At 43.2% G+C, this 25,551-nt stretch overlaps 1 protein-coding gene across 1 annotated transcript; it reads right to left on the minus strand.

Annotated features, from left to right (window-relative positions):
* Positions 1 to 584: 584 nt before the first annotated feature.
* On the minus strand, positions 585 to 21,317 carry Gcsh (glycine cleavage system protein H). The gene is made up of 5 exons (XM_004659589.2): positions 20,951 to 21,317; positions 15,586 to 15,665; positions 13,477 to 13,540; positions 2,136 to 2,267; positions 585 to 1,207 (listed from the first exon to the last, which is right to left on the minus strand). The coding sequence occupies exons 1-5, from the start codon at positions 21,096 to 21,098 to the stop codon at positions 1,110 to 1,112; spliced, it is 522 nt and encodes a 173-aa protein (XP_004659646.1). The 5' UTR covers positions 21,099 to 21,317; the 3' UTR covers positions 585 to 1,109.
* Positions 21,318 to 25,551: the final 4,234 nt, after the last annotated feature.

Genomic DNA, 25,551 nt, shown 5'->3' on the forward strand with positions numbered 1-25,551 from the left:
CATACCATCATTTTCCCCTGCCATCATAGAGCTTCCCTTCAAGTCTGTAAGCCAAAATAAACCTTTTGCCCATAAGCTGCTCTTGGTCAGGTGTTTTCTGCCAGCAGTGAATGAGACTGCAACACCTTGAAATAAAGCACCTCAAGGGCTGGAGAGATAGCTTAGCGGTTAAGGCGTTTGCCTGCAAAGCCAAAGGACCCAGGTTTGATTCCCCAAGACCCATGTAAGTCAGATGCAGAAGGTGGCACATGCAACTGGGAGGTCATTTGTAGTGGCTAGATGCCCCAGTGTGCCCACTCTCTCTCTCCATCTTTCTCTCAAATAAAATAATTTTTTTTTTTAAAAAAAAGCACCTCTAAATGTTAAGCCATCTCTTCAGCCCAGGAAATTACTTTCTTTTGCTTTTCATTGTTAAGGATTAAATTTTCTTTTGAAAATTAGTTTTCCATGAGTATGGAGGGTATAGCTCACTGTTATTCCTCACACCACACACACACAACCAGTTAACCAGTTAAGTTAAAATGAGCATTTCACAAGCTAGGAGTCACCAAGCGAAACACTAATATCCAAATACAAACTATGAGTAATAAGAGGTTGCATATTTTATTTGTTTCCTACTTTGCTGCACAGCTGCTGCTTCACTGTATAAAAATAGCAGCAAGTAATGCAGTATATGTAAAATTAAAGTAGCACTGCCTTCATCCCACATTGTAAAGCAGACACTTCCCTTCACTTCCCATCACTTCAATGGGAAGATCATTATACCTTTTGACTGAATTTGACTGGACATAATCATGTTACAGTATTATGTAAGGCTTATAGTCACAATGTTATCTGAAATTTACAATTCTTTTAACATTGTTTACCACAGGTAATTCACAAATTCTGAATACCACAGCTTAATATGCCTCGTTTAAATAACAAGTCTAGTGTATTATTGTGTTTATCTGCAACCATGAGGAAGCTGACAGGGGTTTCTTCCAGTGGCAGTGCTGAGAATCGTCTCTTTTCCGTGGTGTTGCTACCAGTTATTTTGTCTTCTATCTGCTACCTTAAGACAGCTATGCTGGAGGAGGTTGCTCCGCACCAGTTTACACGGGACACTATGCTCACTCCTCAATGGACTTCACGTATTTCTCATAGGCTTCTTCACTCATTAGTTCATCCAGTTCAGAAGGGTTGCTCAGTGCCATCTTGATCAGCCACCCTGCAATCAAAGCAGAATCTTCCAAACTGCCTTTGTAAAAGGTAAACTCTAACAAAATGTAAATTTCCAAGCCCTTCAAAATTAATAGTGCCTCAATTAAGTGAAGAAATTAATCTAGTGTACATCCGTTATTTGCTCAATGAGCTTTTAAAATTTAGCCACAAGAATTAAATTAGTACATTCGCATATCACATATGAAAAGGAGAATAGAGCCTACCACAAACAGTAATACTTTTAAAATTTTGGGTGGGGGCTGGAGAGATGGCTTAGCGGTTAAGCGCTTGCCTGTGAAGCCTAAGGACCCCGGTTCGAGGCTCGGTTCCCCAGGTCCCACGTTAGCCAGATGCACAAGGGGGCGCATGCGTCTGGAGTTCGTTTGCAGTGGCTGGAAGCCCTGGCGCGCCCATTCTCTCTCTCTTCCTCTATCTGTCTTTCTCTCTGTGTCTGTCGCTCTCAAATAAATAAATAATTAAAAAAAAAAAAAAGAATAAAATTTTGGGTGGAATGAGTACAAACATCTTGCACTATTTAAATCTTGAAGGTGGTCATGGAGGCTCATTTGGGTGGCTGAGGCAGAAGGGTTCAAAGCTCCAAACCAGCCTAGGCTACAAGGTAAGACTATAAAAACAGCCAGACATTATGTGCACACCTATAATCTTGAATTAGGGGATTCAAATATGTAAAGCCAGGTGTGTCTGTCATTAACAAAAAACACACCAACACAGTAACTATGAGGGTGATGGCTTAGGACTAGAAAGTCTGAAAGGAAGCACGCCAAAGAGAACTACAACCCTACCCTCACACTGCCATTCATTGATTGTCACAAATAAATGGGGAGGGGGCAGACTCCACTCATCTACAAAAGGGAAAACACTGCTGCTGGCACATCTCGCCAAATGACTAGAGGGGAAACTGAGCCACAACTTACCATCTTCATAACAAGATTTATTGACGAGCCCTGGATTTTCTGCAAGTGCTTCATTGACTTCAGTTACCTCTCCAGACAGAGGAGAGTAGAGTTCGCTTGCGGCTTTGACACTTTCCAAAGCTCCAAACTCATCTAAGTGAAGGGTATTAGAGAAAACAATAAATGTCAAGTCAGTGACTTCACAATACAAAATCTGAAAAAGTGCTTACCACTAAGAGTCATAATGTAAAATTCTGAATTTCTTTGTTAGGGTCCTATGAAAAGGGTATAAATAACTTTAATAAAGTGGGCCTACCCAATGTGCTTGAGCTCAGGTAAACTCATTTTTCCTTCAATTTACTAGTTAGGCAGGGTGATACACACTTGTAATCCCAGGATTATAGAAGGATCAGGAGTTCAAGATCATTCTCAGCAACACAGCCCAAGTGAGACCAACCTGGGCTAGAGAGACCATGTCTCAAGGAATAACAAACCAGGCATAGTGGGGCACCCCTTTAATCACAGCACTTGGGAGGCAGAGGTAGGAGGATCACAGTGAGGTACAAGCCAACCTGGGCTAGAGAGACCATGTCTCAACGAACAACAAGCCAGGCATAGTGGTGCATGCCTTTAATCGCAGCACTCGGGAGGCAGAGGTGGGAGTTAGAGGCCAACCTGAGACTACACAGTGAATTCCAGGCCAGCTTGAGTTAGAGACCCTACCCTGAAAACCCAAAAACAGAAACAAAAAATAACAACATGAAAAAAAACAAGCAACCCTAAAAATCTTACAGAATATGATCCTTTGCTACAAGTTAAATATCAGTAACAATGAGGTATCTGGAAACACCTCCAAAGTGGAAATAAAACAATATACTTCTTTTAAAAAAAATTTCGGGCTGGGGAATAGCTTAGCAGCTAAGGCATTTACCTGCAAAGCCTAAGGACCCCCGGTTCAATTCCCCAGGACCCACATTAGCCAGATGCACAAGGGGGCACATGCGTCTGGAGTTCATTTGCCCTGGCATACCCATTCTCTCTTTCTCTCTGCCTCTCCCTCTCTCTTTCAAATAAGTAAATAAATAAAATATTTTTTAAAAAAATTATTTAGCTGGGCATGGTAGTAAATGCCTTTAGTCCCAGCACTCAGGAGGCAGGGGTAGGAAGATTGCCATGAGTTCGAGGCCACCCGGAGAATACAGAATGAATTCCAGGTCAACCTGGGCTAGAGTGAGACCCTACCTTGAAAAAAAAATTATTATATTACTAGAGAGGGGCAGGGGGGATGGGTGCGCCAGGGCCTCCAGCCACTATAAATAAATTCCAGACACATGCCACCTTGTGTATCTAGCTGATGTGGGTACTGGGCAATCAAACCTGGGTCCTTATGCTTTGCAGGCAAGTGCCTTAACTGCTAAGCCATCTCTCCAGTCCCCAAAACAACATACTTCTTTATAATACATAGGTCAAAGAATAAGGGAAACTAGAGGGTACTGTGAAATAAATGAAATATCACCCAGATTTGTGGGACATAGTCTGGGAAGATGGCTCAGCAGGTAAAGGTATTTGTTTGCAAAGCCTACTGACAGGATTCAAGCCACCCAAGTAAGCCAGACATATAAAGTGGTACAAAATGTAAAAAGTGGCAGCTGTTTATTTGCCGTGGCAAGAGGCACTGACACACACACATACATACACACACATGCAAATAAATAGTGGGATATATCTGAATCACTGCTTAGAAAAAAATTACTAGTTTTAGGTTTTGTATTTTAAAAAGATGTTTTAATACCAATGATCTGTGTTCTAAAAAGACTAGCAATTTCTAGGTAAGAGGCAACCACATAAGGGAAAAAAGGTTTTGGGCTATTTTTCCCCTACCTTTATCATCACTTACAAAAAGCCATTCAAAGCCCATTTATGCCATGTAGGGCAGCAAAAATTCAAAATAAATCTGTTACTGGCTTCCAAGACCAGAAAGCAAGATAACTCTCTCTTAGAGAGTTATCACACTCATCCTGTTGGGGTACATTTTTATTTTCTCTATTTGTTGGAGCACCTTTCTATTTTTAATAAATCTAACTTTGCTTCTAAAAAAAAAAAAAAAGATCAGAAGTCAAGACATTGAGGCCACTAGAGCTGCTACTGGGAAATCAGGTAGGAAATCTTAAGAGTCAAGAGAAAAGGAAGGGAAAATTTGATGTAAACTCTGCTCTGGTTTCTGAATGATCTCTGAACCATGCACACACATGGCAGCCTCCCAAGTGACTCAGCAATGATGAAGGAACTGAACCAAGATTGTAGCTGCCACCCACTCCAAGGGAGACCCCAGTTTATAGTGAAAAAACCCTTCCAGGTAAAACTGAAATCCGGTACCTAGAAAAGAGGAGCAAATTAAATCAAAGGAAGTTGGAGAAGGGAAGATGGCCCAATGATTAAAGGCACTTGGCTGGCAAAGTCTGCCCTCCTGGGCTCCGTTCCCAAGCTGCCCATGTAAGCCAGACACAGAAAGTGGTGCAAGCATCCAACATTCATTTGCAGCAGCAAGGGTATCTGGTGACCACACATACACATGAATAAAAATGTTAAGGGTGGGGAAGTAGCTTAGCCGTTAAGGCACTTGCCTGCAAAGCCAAAGGACCTAGATACAATTCCCCAGGTCCCACATAAGCCAGATGTACAAGGAGGCCCATGCATTTGGAGTTTGTTTGCAGTGGCTGGAGGCCATGGTGTGCCCATTCTCTCTATCTCTGCTTCTCTCTATCGCAAATAAAACTTTAAATGGGTTGAAGGACAAAAATCACACAATCAACTCATTGGACGCAGAGAAAGCATTTGACAAAATCCAACATCCCTTCATGATAAAAGTCCTACAGAGACTGGGAATAGAAGGAACATATCTCAATATAATAAAAGCTATTTATAACAAGCCTACAGCCAACATATTACTAAATGGGGAAAAACTAGAAGCTTTTCCACTAAAATCAGGAACAAGACAAGGATGTTCACTGTCCCCACTTTTATTTAATAAGTTCTGGAAGTCTTAACCATAGCAATAAGGCAAGAGAAACACATAAAAGGGATACAAATTGGAAAGGAAGAGATCAAGTCATCATTATTTGCAGATGACATGATTCTATACATAAAGGACCCTAAAAACTCTACTAGCAAACTGTTAGAGCTGATCAAAACCTACAGCCATGTAGCAGGATACAAAATAAATACACAGAAATCAGTAGTCTTCATATATGCTAACAACAAACACACAGAGGATAAAATCAGAGAATCACTCCCATTCACAATTGCATAAAAAAAAAAAAAAGTACCTTGGAATAAACCTAACCAAGGAAGTAAAGAATCTCTACAATGAGAACTTTAAAACACTCATGCGAGAAATTGCAGAAGACACTAGAAAGTGGAAAAACATCCCCTGTTCTTGGATTGGAAGAATCAATATTGTGAAAATGGCAATCTTACCAAAAGCAATCTACACATTTAATGCAATCCCTATCAAAATTCCAAAAGCATTCTTCATGGAAATAGAAAAAACAATCCAAAAACTCATTTGAAATCACAAAAAACCTCGAATATCTAAAATAATACTGAGCAACAAAAATAAGGCCGGTGGTATCACTATACCTGATTTTAACCTATACTACAGAGCCATAGTAACAAAAACAGCATGGTACTGGCACAAAAACAAAAACTGTAGATCAGTGGAACAGAATAGAGGACCCAGATGTAAGCCCATGTAGCTATAGCCACCTGATATTCGATAAAAATGCCCAAAATACCCATTGGAGAAAAGACAGCCTCTTCAGCAAATGGTGTTGGGAAAACTGGATATATATCTGTAGAAGGATGAAAATAGATTCTTCTCTCTCTCTCCATGCACAAGAATTAAGTCCAAATGGATTAAGACCTTAACATCAGACCTGAAACTCTGAAACTGCTAGAGGAAAAAGTAGGGGAAACCCTTCAACATATTGGTCTTGGCAAAGACTTTCTGAATACAACCCCAATTGCTCAGGCAATAAAACCACAGATTAATCACTGGGACCTCATGAAATTACAAAGATTTTGCTCTGCAAAGGACACAAAGAAAAAAGCAAAGAGGCAACCTACAGAATGGGAAAAAATCTTCACCAGCTATATATCTGATAAGAGGATTAATATCTAGGATATACAAAGAACTCAAAAAGTTAAATAATAAGGAATCAAGCCAATCAAAAAATGGGCTATGGAGCTAAAGAGAGCATTCTCAAAGGAAGAAATACGAATGGCATATAAGCATCTAAAAAATGTTCTACGTCACTAGTCAACAGGGAAATGCAGATTCAAACTACATTGAGATTCCATCTCACTCCTGGCAGATTGGCCACCATCATGAAAACAAATGATCATAAATTTTGGCGAGGATGTGGAAAAAGAGGAACCCTTCTACTCTGCTGGTGGGAATGCAATCTGGTCCAGCCATTGTGGAAATCAGTGTGGAGGTTCCTAAAACAGCTAAAGATTGATCTACCATGACCCAGCTATAGCACTCCTAGGCATATATCCAAAGGACTCATCTCATTTCCTTAGAAGTACATGCTCAACCGTGTTTATTGCTGCTCAATTTATAATAGCTGGGAAATGGAACCAGCCTAGATGTCCCTCAACTGATGAGTGGATAATGAAGATGTAGCACATTTATACAATGAAGTTCTACTCAGCTGTAAAGAAAAATGAAGTTATGAAATTTGCAGAAAAATGGACAGACCTGGAAAGGATTATACTAAGTGAGGTAACCCAGGCCCAGAAAGCCAAGCACCACATGTTCTCTCTCATATGTGGATACTAGCTACAGATGATTGGGCTTCTGCGTGAGAATGAAAATACTTAGTAGCAGAGGCCAGTAAGTTTAAAAGGAGACATAAAGGGAAGAGAAAGGAAGGGAGGAGGGTACTTAATAGGTTGATATTGTATATATGTAAGTACAATGATTGAGATGGGGAGGTAATATGATGTAGAATGGAATTTCAAAGGGGAAAGTGGGGGGGGAGGGAGGGAATTACCATGGGATTTTTTTATAATCATGGAAAATGCTAATAAAAAATAAAATAAAATAAAAATAAAAATAAAAGAAAATGGAGGTAAGATCAGGAGTTCAAGATCATTCTCAGTTACATGTTTAAGATCAGAATGGGCTGTATGTCTCAAAAAAAGAAGTCTCGAATGGAGGAGGGTACTTAACAGGTTGATATTGTATATATGTAAGTACAACGATTGAGATGGGGAGGTAATATGGAGAATGGAATTTCAAAGGGAAAATTATGGAGGGGGGAGGGAATTACCATGGGATATTTTTTTATAATCATGGAAAATGCTAATAAAAATTTAAAAAAATGGTTTTAAATCTAAAAAAATAAAAAATAAAAAGATACAAAAAAAGAGGAAGAAAAGAAGGAAATCTCCAGGACCAGCTCTCTGGTTAACCCTATCAAACACTTCGTGAGACTGAACTCTCCAACATGTCCTTCATCACAGGAGAAGGAATATTTGCAAACATACTCTGAGACCAACCTGACTCAAACCTAACAAAGAAAAGAAAACTGAGCCAAGTGTACCAGTGTACACTTGTCACACCAGATCTAAGTATGCCAAGGAAGGATCACATACTCAAAGCCAGCCTGGGCTACAGAGTTAAGGCAAGCATGGGTAATTTATTGAGAGCCTATGTGGGAAAAAACAAAAAAGCAATCTTGTTGCCCACTATCCCTTGTGAATTTAAAAGTCCTTAATTTGCCAATCAAATACAGCCATGTATTTTTTAAAAAGAAAAATTTTCGATCATGGCTAAGTGGGATTTATCTAAGTAATAAGTTGATTAAACACTGAAAAAAATTAATTATATTTACAGAATGAAACCATATGAAATTACTTCAATAAGTGACAAAATTTAATACCCAGCAGTGAAAACTCTTAAACAAAAACAACTCCTTGTCTGATAATGAACATGTCTGAACTGCCCTCAGCCAGCACCATACCTACAGATGAAAATTCTCTAATATATATATAATATACCTACTAGTCTTTTTGGACAATAGAATGCTCAGAAGCCATAGATTGTTGGAAGAAAATTTTCAGTGCCAGGGGTGGGATACCTTCCTGAGAGTTGTTGGCCACACCTGTCATCTCAGCACTCAGGACGCTAAGGTAGGAGGATTACTGTGAGTTCAAGGCCAGTGAGTTCCAGGTCTACCTGGAATGAGACACTCCCTCACAAAAATCAGAGAGGGCTGGAGAGATGACTTAGTGGTTAAGACACTTGCCTGCGAAGCCTGAGGACCCAGGTTCAATTCTCCAGGTCCCACGTAAGCCAGATACACATGGTGGCACAGATGTCTGGAGTTCATTTGCAGTGGCTAGAGGCCCTGGCACACCCATTCTTACATACACATTCTCCTCCCTCCCTCTCTGTCTTAAATAAATAAAATCAGAAAGAGCCCCATGTGGTGGCACACACCTCCAATCTCAGCACTTGGGAGGCAGAGGACTGCTACAAGTTAGAGGGCCAGCCTGAAACTATATAGTGAATTCCAGGTCAGCCTGGGCTAGAATGAAACCCTACCTGGAAAACAAAGAAGAAAAAGAAAATACCAGAGAGATCAAAGGAGATAAACAAAGGGGATGGACAAATACCATTAGACATTTAGGAAATGTCATTTAGGTATGTCACCTATGTAGTAATGTCTCATATGTATCAAGGAATATGTGAAGAATACACCTGAGATTCCAACTCAACATTTGTTGAGCACTTTCATTGTGCTGGGCATCATACAGTTAATTAACCCTTACAACTGTATGAAGGATCCTAACTGATAAACGAGATTTCTATTAAGTCATTTTTCTGAAATTACACTAGGGACAAATAGTGGATTTAAACCCAGGCTCTGATTCCTGAACCCACATTCTCTCTCTTTAATTTTGAGGTGCTGTAAATGGAACCCAGGCCCCTCGAATACGCTGGCCAATGCTCTGCCATGGCACTACACCACCATCCCCTTTGAAACTCAACAGACCTTAGTCATAACACACAGGAATATTATATATGCACTCATGCCCACTGTCCCCCATAAACTTAGGTGTTCTGAATGTTAGGTTCTCAGCTGATGGAGGTTTGAAAAATAACACCTCCTGGAGGCAGAGTAGTACTGGGGACAGGCTAATGGGTGTTACAGCCAATGTTGCCATGCTAGTGTTGGCACACTCTCCTGCTACCTTATGTTGGCCAGGGGGTGATGCCCACCCTCTGCTCATGCCATCATTCCCCCCTGCCATCATGGAGCTTCGCCTCAAGCCTCTAAACAAAAATAAACCCCCTTTTTCCCCAAAAGCTACTCTTGGTTGGGTGATTTCCACCAGCAATGCAAACGTGACTGCAACAGTAAAGTTAGTACCAAGGAGTGTCATTTGCTCCTGGACACCTGACTGTGGCTTTGGCCTTTTGGAGCTGATTTTCGAGAGGAATGTGGAAGGATCTGGAACCTTGGCCTAAGAGACGCCTTGCAGTGCTGTAAGGACCGCCTGATCAACTATTCTGGTCAGAATTGAAAGATCTGAATGCAGTAAGAACTATGGACTGTGAGGTTTGGCTTATGAGGATGAGAAAGAGCTTTGTCTGGACTGGGCTAGAAGCAGTTTGTGTGAGAGGCTTGCTGTTATGCCTGTGTCCTGAGAATTTGTGCCAGGTTGCATTGAGAAGAAATGGACTGGTATAAGCCATTTCCCTCTTCTCCCTGACTTTCATTCTAAAATCTGAAGATGGAGCTGCAGAAATGGCTTAGTGGTTAAGGTGATTGCCTGCAAAGCCAAAGGACTTGGGTTCAGTTCCCCAGAACCCATGTAAGCCAGATGCACAAGGGGGCACATACATCTGGAGTTCATCTGCAGTGGCTAGAAGCCCTGGCACACCCATTCTCTCTATATATATGTATTTCTCTCTCTCAAATAAATAAAGAAAAATAAAGTCTGAAGATATTCCCCCCACAACAAGGGAAAGCAGTGTAACCCAGCCTTGCCTGCAGAAGTGTTAGAAAGTGTCTGCTAGGTTTCGGGTACCCTCTGAACGAGAGGAAATGGGCCTCCGGTGGGCTGCCAGGGGAGTGTCCCTCTTGGGCTTGACCCTTTAACAAAGGTGAAGTTGATCAACCAGCTGAATGAATGAGAGGTTCAACTCAGGGTGGCGGATAAGGTGTCTTGGCACTTGGAATACAAGGATAACGCCTGGATCTTCCTGGATATGGGGAGGTTGTTAACATCAATCTTGTGTGAGACAAGAAGATTGGGAAATTCACTATGAAGACCAAAGGAGCACAATTCTGGCCGTTGACAATTTGAATGGGATCAAGATCAAGGGAAGAATTATCCGTGTGGATCATGTGTTTAACTATCGAGTGCCTCAAGAATCTGAAGAATTAGATGATATAACTAGAGAGCTCCATGAGAAGGGTTGTGGGCTAACACTCCTCCACCAAGTTCATCCAAAGAGTCTAAAGATTCCAAACCCACCAAAAAGCACAAAAAAGACAAAAAGGAAAAAAAGAAAAGAAAGAAAGACCAAGAGAAGACTGACCATGAGGTACAGGCAGAGCAAGCACCCTCCTCTGTGTCTCCCAGAAGCAAGATGATAAAGGACAAAAATGAGCCTGGCCCCAAGAAGCACAGCAGCAAGATCTCAGAGAGAGTTGAGAAGTCCAAATCCAGAGAGGGGCAGAAGCACTGCCCAGATTCTCCTGAAGTTAGGAATTCCGGCCATGGTCGAGTAGAGGACCCCAAGAGGGAGTCAAAACATGAGAAACCCAAACATGAGCACAAGTCTTCAAGTAGGAGGGAGACTAAAGAAGACAAGAACAAGGAGAGAGAGAAAGGGCAAAGCACAAGCACACATTCTAGCAGGCACAGCCGGCATTCTGAAGGGCGAAATCACAGAAGTAGAAGTAGAGGCCTAGATAAATCCCACAGGCATAAAAAGCACCAATGCTCCTGGGAATGGGAGTCCTTCCATTCCAGGGACCATAGGCAACACTGAAGTCTGTTTCACTCGCCCAGTTGATAGGAAAACACACTTTGTTGTTTATTCACTTCTGCTATTAATGTTTTTGTACATAAAATTTCTGGAGCTGAATTCTTTGCATTGTAGAATTATTGAGACAGCTCTAGTTTGAACAGCCAGATACCTTGAGTATTTTAGCATGTTACATTGCCCCTGGGAATATGCTTGGTACTGACCAGAGTCTGTGTCCTAAATTTCGGTTTAAAGATATGGTCCTTAAGCCTGGTGTGGTGGCACATGCCTTCAATCGCAGCACTTGGGAGGCAGAGGTAGGAGAATCTCCATGAGTTTGAGGCCACTCTAAGAATGCATAGTGACTTCCAGGTTAACCTGAACTAGAGTGAGACCCTCCCTCGAAAAACCAAAAAAAAAAAAAAAAAAAAAAAAAGATATGGTCCATAAACCCAATTTTAGATGAAGTTGCCAGGAAAGGTGTTTAGAATCTAGCATTGTAAGACCTTTCCAGAAGGCAATTTAACTATAGAGAAGCAGTGCTCACTAGTTTCAAATAGCTTCACATGGATGCAGTAGGATTCTTAGGATCAGCCTGTTTCCTATTCAAACTCTTTGAAAACTTTTGTTTTTAAGTTTAGAGACTATTAGATTAAGAGAAGGAAAGAGGAAAGATTAAGCTTTGCTGGCAGGCACCTTAACTGTTGAGCCATCTCTCCAGCCTCCCATGGATATTACTTTTAAGAATCTTCCTTCCCCCAAAGCATTACAGGCCATGCTGAGGCCCTTGGTTTCCCACCAGGAAAGATGATGGTAAGATCCTATGGCTGAAGACTCCATATACTTCAGCTGCAAGGCCACTGAAAAATCTTGCTGGAACTGAGCTGATAACCTCCTCCATGTAGACCAGCTGACAGAAAGCTGGAAGAAGCCATTCTGCATACAGTTCAATGGGAGACAGAGAAATCACCAGTGAAGATACTCAACAGTGGACACTGAAAGCCTTTTATTTGGCCAGCCAGACTAAATGAGCCAACGGGTGCAATAGTGGCACATCTATCATGGTGGAAACCAACTGCCCTCTAATTGGACTCGAGGTCCGCTCCATGGGAGGGAATACATCCCGGATTCTAAAAACCTAAAACAGTTAGCCATGAGCCCTAAGGGTGTAACATCTGTTGCTGTCCAGCTAAATGTATATACTATGCTCATCAAACTGCCCAGTAAGCACGTCTCTCAATGTTCATATCTATATATTAATGCTACTCTCACTTCTGGTAGAGAATCTTCTCTTTTCAGATGGCAGTGACCTTGGGATGACACAGAAGGCATCATGGTGCTGGGAAGAAGTAACAGGAGTGCTCAACACTGCAATATCTCTATCACACCTTCCAAGGCTTAGGGTCTATTGTGGAAGAGATGGCAGAAAGAATGTAAGAGCCAAAGGAAGGGTAGGACTCCTTACAACATGCTCCTCCAGACACAAAATGGCCTGGATATCCATGACCTCACAGTGTCTGACACTACATACACAAGACCATCATAATAAGAAGAAAAGATCATGACATCCAAATAAAAGAGAGACTGATTGAGAGGAGGAGGGGTTATGATGGAGAGTGGAGTTTCAAAGGGGAAAGGGGGGGAGGACATTACCATGGGATATTGTTTATGATCATGGAAGTTGTTAATAAAAAATAAATAATAAAAAAAAATACAAGACTTCTACCAAAAAAAAAAATGTGTCTGCTAAGAGATCTGGAAAGACGTCCCTCTCCACAGAGGCAAAAGGAGGGCTGGAGAGATGGCTTAGCGGTTAAGCACTTGCCTGTGAAGCCTAAGGACCCTAGTTCGAGGCTTGGTTCCCCAGGTCCCACGTTAGCCAGATGCACAAGGGGCACATGCGTCTGGAGTTTGTTTGCAGAGGCTGGAAGTCCTGGCACGCCCATTCTCTCTCTCTCTTCCTCTATCTGTCTTTCTCTCTGTCTCTGTCGCTCTCAAATAAATAAATAAATAAAAATTTTTTAAAAAAGGAGCCTGTCCTGCTCTGATGGGACATACTGAGGCATAAAGGTGGGAGAGGCCAACCTCCCAACCTCCTTCTAACGGCTTTCTGTGAACCAACCTATCTCTACACACCTAAGATTGCTTGCATTGCAAATTCCTGTACAAACACTTCTGTTTGGATATTATATTTTCTGAGTTGAAAGTACTCTAATTGACCCTGGATGCAAAAAAGTTACTATTCTGGTAAATACCAAACAAGGAAAACTTCATGAATTAATTTTAACATCCCAAAATGAGAAATACACTCACCTTGCTTTTTCAATTTTGTCCCAACTTCAGGCAGACTACAATAAACGACATCTCCTAAAGCTTCCTAAAATACAAAAATACCAAAAAACTCTCAGAAGTCAAACCAAACTCTGACAGTAAACAGAAAAAAAAGACAAACATTGAATCCCCTGTACTTTAGTCTATTTTTCACCTGTGGGGGGCTACATTCATGTTTTCTTCCAACTCTTTTAAAATGTAAATTTGGCCAGGTGTGGTGGTACCTACCTATAATCCCAGCACTTGGGGTGGGGGGATGGAAGCAGGAGGGTTATGAGTTTGAAATGAGCCTGAGCTATTATAGCAAGACTCTGTCTCACAAAAGAAAAGGGTGGAATGTAGTTCAATGGCAGAGCATTACATAGCTTGTATAAAGCCCTGGGTTCAATCCACAGTAAAGCAAAAAAAAAAAAAAAAATTAAATAGAAGTGAAAAGTGTTCTTTAACTCAAAAGCTATACTATGGAAAACAGGCCCTCAGCCAGATTTGACTCTTAGGCTAACGTGAGTCCTGGCACAAACAAAAGTCCCCAAACAAGAATACTGGCTGTTCCGAACACCTTGTGATTTTCCACCTCAGCGGCTTTTCTCAGCTCATGATGTCAAGTGCACTGACAGAAGTCCTAGTCACTGATTGCTGAAACTATGGTTCTCACTATCGGTGCATGAGCCCAGGTGGGCTATATCACATGCTGTCTTGTAGATCATCACATAGGTGACTCTCATGGGCAAACTCAGGAGGCAAGAACATCTTACACAGTACTTCATAAGTTGCCCTGTACAGAGCCCCACAGGAATGAAGGTAGGTGTGCCAGTGAAGACTTGTTAGGGGAATTGTCTTTCCACAGCTAGTATCTCCTCCTGGCTCATTTCACACACCCATTAAAAAAAAAAACAAAAAACATGGAAGCCAAGCGCCGTGGCACAAGCCTTTAATCCCAGCACTCGGGAGGCATAGATAGGAGGATCACTTTGAGTTTAAGGCCAATTTGGGCCCTAGAGCAAGATCCTACCTAGAAAAAAAATTGCTGGGCAGGTGATTTGTGTTCTCATTTTCCTTAGAAAAGTATCTCAGTAAGATAAGGGTGATCAGGAAACATACATACAGAAAACACACCAGTCATGGGCTCCTGGTTATGCAGTATCTATCACTCTCCCCACAAAATGGTAGCAACTCACTTCTCTTACTTACTGTTCCCTTTCTTCTCCAATTAACTGCTCAATATGAAACACTCCTCTCCCCTTTTTTGAGATAGGCTGGCCTCAAGTTCACTATGTAGGCTAGAATAACACTGAACTTCTGCCTTGACCTCTGGAGTGTTAAAATTATAGACATACATCACAACAGCAGTTTTTAAATTTATATTTACTTTTTACATGTGTATACGTGCATGTATTTTGATCTTATTTCCCCCAATTACCGTCTTATCCCCTTCCCCCTCATCCTTCTTCCCCATTAATCCTACCTTCATGGGCTTTTCCCCCTAATGAGTTAAGTTGGAGTAGCTTGAATGATCATGCATGGTATGTTATTTATTGTGGAATGGGCAACTTATGAGTGGCTACACCACTGATAAGCCTGATTCCCCCCTCCCAGCAACCACTAGCTGCTATCAGTTACATTAGGAGGTGTGAGGTCTCATGGGCCCTTCCCCCATTGATAACAACAGGGTTTATATGTGGTGCTGGAGACTAAGCCCTGGGTTTCATGCTAGGCCAGTACTCAATCAAACGAGGTACACATCCAGGCCCTAAAACATATTTCTTAGGGTGTATTTCCTACTTGCATGTATTTATCTTTGTTCTTTGTTTTTCTGAGGCAGGATCTTACTATGTAGCCAGGGTAGCAGTGACCACTTGGGTGATCCTCAGCCTCTTGAATGTTGGGATTACAAGTGTGTGCCACCATGCCAAGCACAGTATCTCTTATGCCACCACATGACTAAAATAACGTAATTTTCCTTGTTTCACTTCTGAATAATTTTTCCTAAGGGCCTTTAACAGAGCACAAGCACTGGACAATTTTCATAGGTAGACTCAATCCAATGACCTGAAAGCAGACTGTCATAAATATTTCAAGGCAATCCAATACCTGTGCAAAATTGCTGATTCCCACCGTTCCAATACCATTTTCTGTTGTTATCCATTCATGTTTCTCTGTGAATTTACGCACTAAAACAGAAGATCAATATTTCAGAGAGGCAGGAGCATTACTTTTTTAAATGCCCTTTCCAACATCATTGCTGTCAAAAGGCAAGACTTTCCCAATATTTGTGTTTGACTATCTTTCAGTGGCACCTGCCCAGGAAAGAGCAAAGCCCATGTGTAAAGACAACACTTTACACAGCAGGCTGGCGCATGTAGGCAGACAGTATGATTTAAGCACCTTGATTGGCCTTACCATTAGTCTAAATCCTTCAAAAAATCTTGAAGGAGGGGAGATTACCATCGTTTATTGTCTATAATTACAGAAGTTGTCAATAATTTTTTTTCTTTTTTAATCTTAATAAAGGTGGCACACGCCTTTAATCCCAGCACACAGGAGACTGAGGAGAAAGGATCACCATGAGTTCAGGGCCAGAGTGGGACTACAGAGTAAGTTCTCCAGGTCAGACTGAGCTAGAGTGAAAGACTCTGCCTTGAAAAAGAAAAATTCTTAAATGGGTTGGGAAGATGGCACAGCGATTAAACATGTTAACTTACAAAGCCTGCTTGACATGGGTTCAATTCCCCAGTACCCAGGTAAAGCCAGTGGCACCATGGGTCTAGAGTTTGTTTACAGTGACAAGAAGCCTCAGTGTACCTATATTCATTGTTACTCTCTGCTGGTAAATAAACATACATTTTGAAAATCTGGAGCATATTTCAAAAGTGTATTTAACAATTATTGACCTTGCAGAAAGAAATCTGTTCTTCTGACAATAGACTTGAAATGATAGGGATGGAGGGGCAGCATAAAGCCTGATCATAGAAGATCCTATTTGGACCAGGTGTGGTGGTACACATCTCTAATCTCAGCACTCAGGAGGCTGAGGTAGGAGGATCTCTGGACAGCCTGGGCTACAGCATGAATTTTTATCCTGGCCTAGAGTGAGACTCTGCATCAAAACAAACAAAAAAAGAAATCATTTAGGCCAGGTGTGGAGACACAAACTGATAACCTGGTCACTCAGGGATTGCACGATCAAGGCCAACCTGCGAAGTTGCAGGTTTAGCAAGAAAAGCCTTATTTCAAAATAAAAGCACTCAGGAGGTGTTAGTAGGAGGATCAGGAGTTCAAAGCTAGCTTCAGCTACATAACAAGTTTGAGGTCACCCTGGTCTATAAGACTGCTTCAAAAGAAACAGAACAAAATTTTCTTTAAAAGGGGCTGGGGATGTAGCTCACTAGCAAATCACTTGCCTACCATGTGAGGCCCCAAGTTCAAAATGAGAAGGGGGGAGGGAAGGAAGAAAGGAGAGAAGGGGGGAGGGAGAGACAGAGACAAACTGACTTATTATGCCAGCCACACTGGCCTACTCCTGTAGTACTAGATAATAAGAAGTACCAGAATTTAATGATGGCTTGGATAGCATAGCCAAGACTGTGTCTCAAAAACAAGATTTAACTGAAAAAAAAACAACGTGCTTCTTTGGGTAGTCAGCTGAATACAGCTGCACTGCAACTCGGTGATATAGGAAGGAAACAGACCTCTGAAAGTAGTTACTCACATTATAGTTCTTACAATCATTTCATTTGACTTTGTCCTTGAAGAAAGAGGCTACTGATATTTAATGCAGAAAACTAGACCCTGGAGTTAGAGCTCAGTGTTAAGAGTGCTTTGCAAAGCCTTTGGGTTCAATTCCTAGCACTGCTGAGAGAGAGGGGGAGAGAGGGCGCGGGGAGGGGGGGACTTTAAATAAAAGGGATTTGGTGGGCTGAAGAGATGTTAAGGCATTTGCCTTAAGAACCTAACAACCTGAGTTCGCAGATGCACAAAGTGGCGCATACATGTGGAGTTCCTTTGCTGGAAGCCCTGGTGAAGCCATTCTTTGTCTATTTCTCTCTGCTTGCAAATAAACGGGATTTGGGGCAAAACAAATGAGGAGCCAGGCGTGGTAACACATGCCTTGACTCAGCACTCAGGAGGCAGAGGTAGGAGGATTGCTGTGAGTTTGAGGCCACTCTGAGACTACATAGTGAATTCCAGGTCAGCCTGGGCCAGAGTGAGATCCTACCTCGGGGGAGGAGAGGGGACATAGAAAAAGCAAATGAGGTATAGTTATTTGGCTATAGCACTCAATTCTCCCACATTCTTTTAGAAGTCTGAAACTTGCTGATTACATTACCAATTATGGATAGTTCTAAGTTAACAAAGCATTTGATTGTGTGTGTGTGTGTGGTTTATCGAGGTAGGGTCTCACTCTAGCCCAGGCTGACCTGGAATTCACTATGTAGTCTCAGGCTAGCCTCAACTCACAACAATCCAACCTCTGCCTCCCAAGTGCTGGGATTAAAGGCATGCGCCACCACACCCAAGTTAACATAACATTTGAAAGGTCTGAACACTTAAAAAAATATCTTTGAAACCACTGTCCTGGCTAATTTGCCTGACTATCAGCTTTGAGCAACCACAGGTTTAAAGAAGCAGAGAGATCACTGAGCACTGCACATCTAGGTCCACTGAATTTCAAACACCTATCATCATTTTTGACTAAGCATGCTACTTAGGCTAAAGACTGTAGTATTCTCCTTTAACCCTTGACCCCACAGGAAAAAGTGGACACATTGTGTAAATAATTACTTTCTGGGGCCTCAGAAAATGAGGGGTTCTAATTCATGAAAATTTTGCATTTGTTTTTTTCAATACCCAGATAAAATACACTTTAGGGTTGAGGAAATGACCTAGACACTTAAACATGAGGGCCTCTCATGCCCAAGTCTGACTCCGCAGAACCCACATGAAAAGATGGACATATCCATACACGACTGTAACCCCAATCCACAGGGGTGAAGACCAGAGAATCACTGGGGCTCAGTGACAGGGAGAGGGAGCGACCCATCTCAAGAAATACATGGATGAGTAATGAGAAGTAATGTTCTCCTGTGACCTCTGAATGCATGTGCATGGGTTATGCAAATCTTCACACGTGTGCACACACCTCATCCATACCCAATATACACATATGTTAATGTAGATCACTGCTTTAAAGATAGGCTAGAGAGATGCCTCAGTGGTTAAGACACTTGCCTGCAAAGCCTAGCAACCCAGGTTTGATTTCCCAGTACCCACATAAATCCAGACGCACAAAGTAGCACATGCATCAGGAGTTAGTTTGCAGTGGCTAGGCCCTTGCATGCCCATTCTCCCCCCCCCCACCCCTGCCCTCTTCTGACAAATGAATTAAAAAAGTTAACATTTCTTCAGTGCCTATGTGTCAAGCTACAGACAACACAGTTACCTATTTGCTTTATTTCTTCCTTCCAATAACTGTGTGGAAGGTCTTACTTCCTATTTGCTAATGAAGAAAACAGATTCAGAGAAGTGATCATATCTATTTTCACATAGCTGCTAAGAGGCAGAAGCAGAATTACAAGTGACATCTATCAGCTTTTAAACCCAAGCATACTGTAGCCCATAATATGTACTACTGGGTCAATAAGAATAATAAATAGGAGCTAGAGAGATGGCTTAGCAGTGAAGGCACTAAGGACCCAGATTCAATTCCCAGTACCCACATAAAGCCAGATGCACAAAGTGTCACATGCATCTGGAGTTCATTTGCAGTGGTTGGAGGCCCTGGCATGCTCATTCTCTCTCTGCTTAGACACAAATACATAAAATAAAAACAAAAATAAAATAAATAAATAGCTGGACATATGAGGAGCATTGTGAGTTCCAGGCCAACCTGAGACTACATAGTGAATTCCAGGTCAGCTTGGGCTAGAGCAAGATCCTGCCTCAAAAGTAAATAAATAAATAAAACTGGGTGTGGTCACACACACCTTTAATCCCAGCACTCTGTTGTTTTGTTGTTGTTGTTTTGGTTTTTCAAGGTAGGGTCTCACTCTGGTCCAGGCTCACCTGGAATTAACTCTGTAGTCTCAGGGTGGCCTTGAACTCACAGCGGATCTTCCTACCTCTGCCTCAAGTGTTGGGATTAAAGGCATGTGCCACCACGCCCGGTTCAATCCCAGCACTGTGGAGGCAGAGGTAGGAGGATTACTGTTAGGCCAGCCTGGTACTACAGAGTGAGTTCCAGGTCAACTTGGCTAGAGAGACCCTACCTCAAAAAAGGGGGGTTGGGTGTTTTGGGCAACATTTATTAGATATAACTAGTGAACTCAAATTTCTAGAGATAGAGTAATGCTGAATAACAACCTCTCCCTCATAAGAATCAGCATAGACTTAATATAAAATTCTTTTTTTGTTTGTTTTATTTTTTTGAGACAGGGTTTCACTTTAGCCCAAGCTGGCCTCAGACTCTTGGTAATCCTTCTGCCTCCAGAATGCTGGGATTACAAGTGTGAGCTACCATACCTGGCTTGAAATTCTTGTCTGAAAAATGTTTTACACTTGTATTCAAGTCCATAATGCACGTGTCACAAAACAGCTGAGGAAATAGCAAGAAAGAAGCAAATGGTTATGTTCCAAACGGAATAAAATGAGCAACAATTTCATTTCCCAACAGGTGAATACTGGTGAATCAATCTAATGAGGGTAGCAGTCACACGGATCTCTGCACATGAACAGGGTTACAAACAGCTGCAAGTGCCTCAATTATTTGCACATAAAGAAAGAAAACCGTTCCTCACTGCACTAATGCACATAACGGGCAGGGGTCCAGTTTTTTCCACCCTGCCTAAATTAGGCCTCTTTTCAGCTTAAGCACATATTAATGGCTCAGTAAGACTTTAGCAGACCTTCTAAAAAGTCCAGAAGACTTTAACTCGCCTGATTTCAGTAGACAGCTAAGTCTTGAGTTATGCTGGTGTTTTTCTCCAGCTAGTAAAAAAGAAAATCTAGACCCAGTGCTTTACTTTTTATTTCTGTATTTCCAGTTTTAGACCATTGATCTCTGTGTATATCTTTCTGCCAGCCAGTGCAGTAACTTTCAGCAGTCTTTCTGCTTAACCTTACCTGGGAGTTCTCCATAACGACCCATTTAGTAAGCCTAAGAGCTGCACATTCAGGGTCTCGGAGCCCTTAAGTGCTAACGAAGAACCTTGACCGTACCCGCCGGTCTTCTCCAGCGCGCGGCCCCCTCACCTGCGGGGCCAGACCTCCCACCCCGCTCCACCCACCGTGCAAAGGTTGGTCGCGTCTTCCAGAGCCTTAGGGGGAGCGAGGGGCCATGAAACAGGGAACCCAGTAGCAAGCTGAAGCTCTGGCAGGGAGACTCAGAAGTGAGCGGATGCCCTCCGGCAGGCTCACCCCCGGAGCGAGGCTCCGGCCGGCCCACGTGCCCCGCGCTTACCGGAGAGCAGAGCGGGTCCCGTGCGCAGCGACCTGACGGCGCCGACCTGCAGCCCCCAGGGTCGCGTCGGGCACGGGGCAGCGGGGGCCAGGGCCGAGCGCAGGCAGCAGGCCGCGGCCCGCACGCTCCTCGCTGCTCGCAGCGCCATGTTCGCAGGGGATCCGAGGGTCGCCGCGCCGAGCCTCAACTACGGAGCAGGCGAGGGCGGAGCGAGGCGGGCCCGGGCTGGACCCAAGCTAGGGGCGGGGCCAATGGGAAAAGGCGAAAGACTGGGCAGTTCCTCCCGGGCCAAGGCTTCACCAAAGATAGGACAACGCGCATGAGGGGCGAGGACTTGTGGAAGAGCTGAGGCCCGGATGGGGCTGAGGCTAAGGGGCGGGGACAGTGGGCCGGGCTCGGGATTGGCTGGGCTGCCTGGGGCAGGGGGCGGGGCACGCGCGAGGGGCGTGGCCTCGCCTCGGGCATAGGTTCTTGCAGTGAAACTGCTGGGTCAGCAGCCTCGGTCTGGGTGTCCAGTGGTTGTGCTCTGGGAAAGGCTCTAGGCAAGAAAGGCTTTGCTGGGCCTGCGCAGAGCCCTGAGGTCCCCCGAAAGTCAAGGCGTCTCCAGTCTGCTAGAACATGAGATACCCTCCTTCATCACTAGGTCACCCCAATCCATTCATTCCAAGGCAAGACTGTTGATGGGCTCTGGCCAAAGTCGTTGCACTGACACAGATCCTCAGTCTTCTCGAAATGTTGAAAACGGCCCTTGAACCCACTCTTACTTTACAGACCTCCAACGAAACAGACCGAATGTAGACGTTGGTAGCTCAAGCATGGAGTACCAGCACTAGGAAGGTGAAGATCAGAGCATTACGGGTTCAAGGCCACCCATGGCTCCATAATGAGTTGGAAGCCTGCCTGGGCTACATGACACCGTTTGCAAAAAGAGAGAGAGAGAGAGAGAGAGAGGCAGGGGGATGGTGGGTTGAGGGGAAGGACTCTTGCCCAGAGATAAAAGTGGCTGCTTGTTCTTCGTGAAGACACGGACCATAGCTAGTCACTAACATAAGTGTGGGAGATGGACGGGTATTAGCAAGTTTAGAGGCCATTGAGGATACATGCCTCCTTCACAACCAACTTTAGAAGCGAGCACTTTTTTATAAGTTTTTTGGTTTTTCGAGGTAGAGTCTCATACTAGCCCAGGCTGACCTGGAATTCACTATATAGTCTCAGGGTGGTTTTGAGCTCTCAGTGATCCTCCTACCTCTGCCTCCCAAGTGCTGGGATTAAAGGCGTGCACCACGACGCCAGGCAAAAGGAAGCACTTTTAGCCATTGAGCAATCCATCTCTTTAAACCCTACAGTCAACTTTGAACCCCACCTCCTATTTACTATATGAAAAGGAAGAGGGTGGAGGTGGCAGGGTTTTGTTAATACCCATAAGGAGAAAGCTATTTTCTTCTGATTAAAAGACTATCTTCCTAGTTAAAACTAAATAAGCTCTTTCCTGGAGTAAAGGTATGACAGTATAAGCTACCTAAAACATAAGTTTAAAGACATTCTATTGCCCCCTAAGAATTAATCAAGTGGGCCAGCCCTCAGGAAGACTGGGGCACCTGAAAACATGTTAGGGAGATGGGAGGAATAAATATCCCTTAGGGAGATAATGTACTTATACCCACACAAGCCCCTCCCTCAGATCTTCACTGCTACGCCTGCCTGCTTTTCTGAATTCTAACTCAAAGAAACAACTTTTCCCGCTCTCTATATTCTTTAGATACTGACCAAAATTCCAGACATGACAACCCTGACATTGACACTTTTTCTCTTTCTCTGAAGGCCCCTCTTCTTAACAGCTGTTTGTAGATCTCCTTTGCTGAACTTGCCTGTTTTCTGGACTCTATATTTTTTAAATATTTTTTAAGGGCTGGGGAAATGGTTTAGCGATTAAGGCATTTGCCTGCAAAGCCTAAGGACCCCGGTTTGATTCCCCAGGACCTACTTAAGCCAAATGCACAAGGGGGGGAGGCATGTGTCTGGAGTTTGTTTGCAATGGCTGGAGGTCCTGGCGTGCCCATTCTGTCTTTCTCTCTATCTGCATCTTTCTCTCTCTCTCTCTCTATTAAATAAATAAAATATTTAAAAATATATTTATATTTATCTAAGAGAGATAGACAAAGAGAAAGAGGCATCAGACAAACTCCAGGTGCATGCACCACTTTCTGCATCTGGCTTTATGTGGGTACTGAGGACTCAAACCTTTGCAAGCAAGTGTCTTTATCTGGGCCAACTCTCTAGCCCTGTATTCTAATTTAAAAGACATGATGTTCTCTTTTTCTCTTCTCCATCTCCCTTCTAGAGCTGCCAGGATTTACAGCTTGCCTGCCCTGTGGGTTTTCTCTAAAACACTAATAAAATGGTCTTCAGCCGGGCGTGGTGGCGCACGCCTTTAATCCCAGCACTCGGGAGGCAGAGGTAGGAGGATTGCCATGAGTTCAAGGCCCCCCTGAGATGACAGAGTTAATTCCAGGTCAGCCTGGATCAGAGTGAGACCCTACCTCGAAAAACCAAAAAAAAAAAAAAAAAATTAAAATGGTCTTCAAACTTCCTTATGACTTCATTTTTGAATTCTTTTTTTAAATTTTGGTTTTTCGAGGTAGTGTCTCACTCTAGCTCAGGCTGAATTGGCATTCACTATGTAGTCTCAGGGTGGCCTCTAACTCACAATAATCCTCCTACCTCTACCTCCCAAGTGCTGGGATTAAAGGTGTGCACCACCACACCTGACTTGTTTTGTTTTTTCAAGGTAGGTTTCAGTCTAGCCCAGGCTGACCTGGAACTCATTGTGTAGTCTCAGGCTGGCCTCCAACTCACTGGTGATCCTTACCTTAGCCTCCCAAGTGCTTGGATTAAAGATGTGTGCCACCATGCATGGCTTGATTTCTAATTATTTTATACACAAGACTAAGAACACACAAAAGAGAACCCCAGTTCCATGGTCACAGGGATGTCCAAAAGGCAAGGATTTGGGACCCAGTGTGCCACTGTGGACAGTTCTTTGCTTAATCAGCCAGCCTTGTGTCCAAGAAAGACTTTATGAGAGAAGTCAAAGCAGATGTCTAGATTGAAGAATACATAAAATACTTAAGTCTGAGAATACCTCACCAGCAGCACCGATCTTAGGCCAGTCAGCAAAGAAACACTGGAGGAGGAAAGGCCTTGAGGGCCACACACAGGTGGGCCCTGTACAGTGTGTTTGGTTGTCGTACTGATACACTTGTGATTGCTGGTGCAGCAGAGCACACTTGCAAGGGTTATCATGCTTCATTTTCCTCTGCGTAGATAATCATCTACTGAGACCTTGACATGTTACTGGCAGTGTGCAAACACTGTCTTTTGACCCTGTCCAGGCCCCTTTCAGGAAGGCATTAATCTCAACTCATAGATGAGGCCCAGAGGCTCAGGAGTTTAATGCTCAGGATTGTAACAGAAGGTGTGTATAGTTTACATGTCCACTAGGTGGCAGTAGCAGGATTTCACAGGCTGGTGCTCTAGGTTCTATCTGGAATGCTGCCTGGATCTTTCTGGTTCATTCCACACTCCAGATCTCAGCCACATTTTTTTTTTCTTTTTTCTTCTTTTCCAGTCTTTCTTTCTCTCTTTCTTTCTTTCTTTTCTGTCTTTCTTCCTTCCTTCCTTCCTTCGTTACTTGCTTCCTTTCTTTCTTTTTCTTTTCTTTTTTTTTTTATTACCGTTGTTTTGTCGTTTTTCGAGGTAGGGGCTCATTCTAGCCCAGATTCACCTGGCACTGACTCTGTAGTCCCAGGCTGGATCTCTACCTCCTGAGTGTTGTCATCAAAGGTGTGTGCCACAACGGCCACCGGCCACCTTTTCTCATGTAACTATGCTGTTTGTATTGTCATTTTATCATAAGCCACTGCAGTATAATGTAATCCATGCCTTAAAATAGTTTCTTTAAGCTTTGCTAACTCATTTGCTGCAACTACAAGATCACCTATGTGTGTGGGCCACATCAGAGGTTCTTTCACCAAAATAGCAGTGTACCATGTTTTTTTCTTTTTCAACAAGCACTGAGTATAGGCAAAGACACCCCTTCTCTTTTAGCCCGCCTAATCTTTGTATCAGCCATGCCTTGAGAGTTGAGTCATCTGTAGTGGGGCCCAGCGTCACACAAATAAGACCACTAACTCACAAAGTGCTGGGTGTGAACCAGCGCACGCACACGTGTGGTGTAAGACCCCCCAGAACGAGGACCCCACACTCTGCCCAGAAATGGCGACACCCCAAATCACTCACGAGAAACGGTCTTGATGCAAACAGCAAGAGGATTTTATTCCAAGCGCGCTGGGGCCCACAGTCGTACACCACGCAGGGGTAGAGGACTGCAGAGCCACGAATGCAGGAACGGGACAGCTTTTATAGGGTTTCTAACAAAGCCTGTACATTAGACCAATCATTTTTTTAACATCAGGAGCCCGTGGGGTGCGAGCCAGTCAGTTTGGGCCACTCCATAGTTTCTAAGCCAATTAGTTTAATTTGTTCAAGCCCCTCGTGGACCAGTCAGTCTCCTATGACCTTGGTGGTCAGCATTTGCGCAA

This window comes from Jaculus jaculus, chromosome 1 (assembly GCF_020740685.1).
Source record: "Jaculus jaculus isolate mJacJac1 chromosome 1, mJacJac1.mat.Y.cur, whole genome shotgun sequence".
Lineage (NCBI taxonomy): Eukaryota > Metazoa > Chordata > Mammalia > Rodentia > Dipodidae > Jaculus > Jaculus jaculus.